At 50.1% G+C, this 3,072-nt stretch overlaps 1 protein-coding gene across 1 annotated transcript; it reads right to left on the bottom strand.

Moving 5' to 3' along the window:
* Positions 1-1,671: 1,671 nt before the first annotated feature.
* On the bottom strand, positions 1,672-1,983 carry FPOAC1_013394 (uncharacterized protein; the record flags this gene model as incomplete). The annotated part of the gene is made up of 1 exon (XM_044857735.1): positions 1,672-1,983. One exon carries the CDS (start codon positions 1,981-1,983, stop codon positions 1,672-1,674), a length of 312 nt encoding a protein of 103 aa, XP_044701117.1.
* Positions 1,984-3,072: the final 1,089 nt, after the last annotated feature.

Raw genomic sequence — 3,072 nt, 5'->3', positions numbered from 1 at the left:
AACGTATATGATAAGCGAGTGAGCCACTATTGTTAGATTTTACCAACTAGGGTCGTGTATCCACTTTACGCGCGCCACCCCTTTTCGCGCACCAACCGAGATAACTTCAAAGTAATGTAACTATTTGATAAGCGAGTGTCGCGTAAATCCCTCACCTTGCATCATCACTATCAGATGAACTACTTTTCAACCCAAAAACATGCCAGAGGCTAATCAAGAGGGTAAAATCCTTCTTGCGCTTCAGGCCCTTCAAAATGACCCAAAACTAAGTGCCCAACGCGCTGCAAAGATATATGAAGTCAATCCCCGTACATTACAACGGCGCCGACGTGGCATTCGATCACGACGCGATATTATACCAAATTCGCGGAAGCTGTCTGATTTAGAAGAGGTCTTGAGTCGATAAGTGTCAGATATTCAGGTGAATTATTGTTGTTGCTGCTGCTACTTGAGGTGTAAAGCAAGCTCTATATGTCTTTTCTGTGCTATGTGGAATCAACTAGAAGCTGCTTGCTAAGCCTGTGGCAATAGGTGGCAACTGTCATCTTTGATGACAATAGCCTTTTCAAGCTACTTCCATGAGCTTCCTTTTGACACTATTCAACAATACGTATTATTGAAGAAATGGCCAATCGACTCCTTACTGATCACGATGCATCACCAGTCAGTGATCGGAATCAGGGATGGACATCTTACGAACGGGAATCGAATCGATAGATTCATTCGATGCCAAGTCTTACGAATATCGAATCGAATTTCTTGGCGTTCGATTCGATGCGAATCGAATGTGGTGTTTCTCATTCGACATACGAATCGAACACGGCACATTTTATTCGCTATCGAATCGAACGGGCCCAAGCGTTCGATCGAAAATCGATCGATTCGGTCGAACGAGTGACGCGGCTCGTTTTAGCGTCACTTCTTGAACCCGTCAACCGGCCCCTGGCGGTACCTGACGCGACCGAGCGTGATTTGTCGTCTTGAAGGCCCAGGGTCCGTGTAGGTGCTAAGATGTGTTAGTGTATACCGGTACATCTAAACCCCCGAGATTTACAGGTCAGAATAGGTATCGTGCAACTGCAGTAATCATGCTTGGCCGCAACCCACAAACGACTACTTTCTAAAATATCAAAAGTAATTTATTGAATGGGACCATTTCCCAATTTCCACGAGGACTATGTCAAGCGTGGGCGAGGTTGAAAAGCGAATCCTCGTGGCCATGAAATGCTGTTTAGGGGTTACTTGACTTGCGTAGCTGTGGAAGAATACGTGAGTACCCTGGTATCTTTCTAGCACATTGGTATAGGGTAGGCCCGTCTTGCAATTACTCCCCCATGAACATCCATCTAAACACATGCTGGTTTTCTGTAGATTGGAAGTAATGCAAACAAAAACTGCTCCATTTAGACATCTCCCTCAAGAGCTTTCTATCGGCGTCAGTGTTCTCACGCTCAGAAGACCATTTCGACCTTGAAGTCTCACATGTCTGTTGCATCTTCAACCTGTATTGGTCGACTAACTGTCCAGACCCAACATAGTTATTCCCCGCTTTGGTCACAGGAACTTGCGGCCAAACCCAGCCAGCCCCTAGGTGGATGTACTAGCGACTTCATAATCCTCCCGCAGCTGCGACCACTTACAGCATTAAAACTACGCCCTCACCGCTACACCTCACGTGGCAACACGACGAGCTCCGGCCAGCTCAAACGAGCTCAAGAGCCCATTCAGAGGCGACGCCAGGATGGAACGAGACGGGCCAGCGCGGAAGGAAAGTTCCAGTTGTGTGCCTCGGTGGTCTGTGCACGACGACATGAGCCAATAGGGGCACTTTGAAACCAGATGACCAGGGACCATACCAGACTGAACTTGAGTGACAAGACCTTCGATTTCATTGGTTGCTAGCGCAGGTGTATATAGCACCTGGAGAACCGTCGAGCACCAGTGATTGAGCCAAGAGGCGTCTTCGCGTGGGTAGTCGGACATGGTGCGCGAGGTCATTATTCTCATTGCTGGCGGATGCCCCTTTCATTCGTACAAGACTTAGCCAATGTAACGGAGATGGCGACCTGGGATTTTTTTTTCGTTTTCGCGTCGACAACGCGCGTACATACGCGTTATGCTGGCCTCACTGAGTTTTGCTGTCATGGAAGCGGTATAAATAAGTTGGGCACCGGCGAAGCCTCGATGACTCCAACCCTCCTCTACAAGCTGGCTCGATTCGCGCGACCGACCTAACGTCACGATGCCCGAACCATTCTCTTCAAGCCGTCCCCCATCGATTGGGTCAGGCGCAATGGAGTGCGTCGAGTACTCGTCTTCGCCGCCTGTGTCTTCTCCAGGAATCTCGTTACCAGCGACACCATCACTCCGTTCTCGCGGAACGGCTGCCGACTTTATTCAGGTTGATTGGACACTTTGGGGCCGCCAAGAGTGGGCCAAATGGCCCGGATTCGAGCGCTATACTGGCGGTCAGGACACGAGGGCGTGGTGGCAGCAATATGGGTATCGTGTTGAGGACCATTCCACCTCGCGGCAGGGCAATAAGCTCAAGTGGATCTGTGCCGACTGCTTCGCATGCTCGAATCCGAGTATAGGGGTGCCGTTGGGCCGGTAACCGAAGTATTGCGCAGCGCTCGATCCCAGATGCATTTCTCCTTCGACGGTTGGACATCCAAGTCGTACACTTCGTTTCTTGGGATCAACGCTCAATTCATTGATAACCACTTTGTCCAACACCGAATCCTCCTTGGCCTTCGACCTCTCTCGGGCAGACACAATGGTGCTTCACTTGCTGATGAGGTCGCTGATACGCTCGCATTCTGGCAAATCAACGACCCGGACAAGATTGGCTACTTCACGCTGGACAATGCTGCCAACAATGACACCTGCATGGACAGTCTTGCCTTTGAACACGGCTTCTCACCTGAAGAGCGACGGATTCGCTGCGCTGCGCATATCTTCAACCTCTGCGTGCGGGCAATGCTATACGGTTCGAAGCGGGAGAACTTCGCGGCAATCATCGCTGCGGATGGTGACGATCAAGATGACGATGAGGAGCTTGTTGATCAAGCT

The sequence above is a fragment of the Fusarium poae genome (assembly GCF_019609905.1).
Source record: "Fusarium poae strain DAOMC 252244 chromosome Unknown contig_2, whole genome shotgun sequence".
Classification (NCBI taxonomy): Eukaryota; Fungi; Ascomycota; class Sordariomycetes; order Hypocreales; family Nectriaceae; genus Fusarium; species Fusarium poae.
The sequence above is the reverse complement of the archived record's forward strand: the minus strand, read 5'-3'. Positions and strand labels throughout refer to the sequence as shown.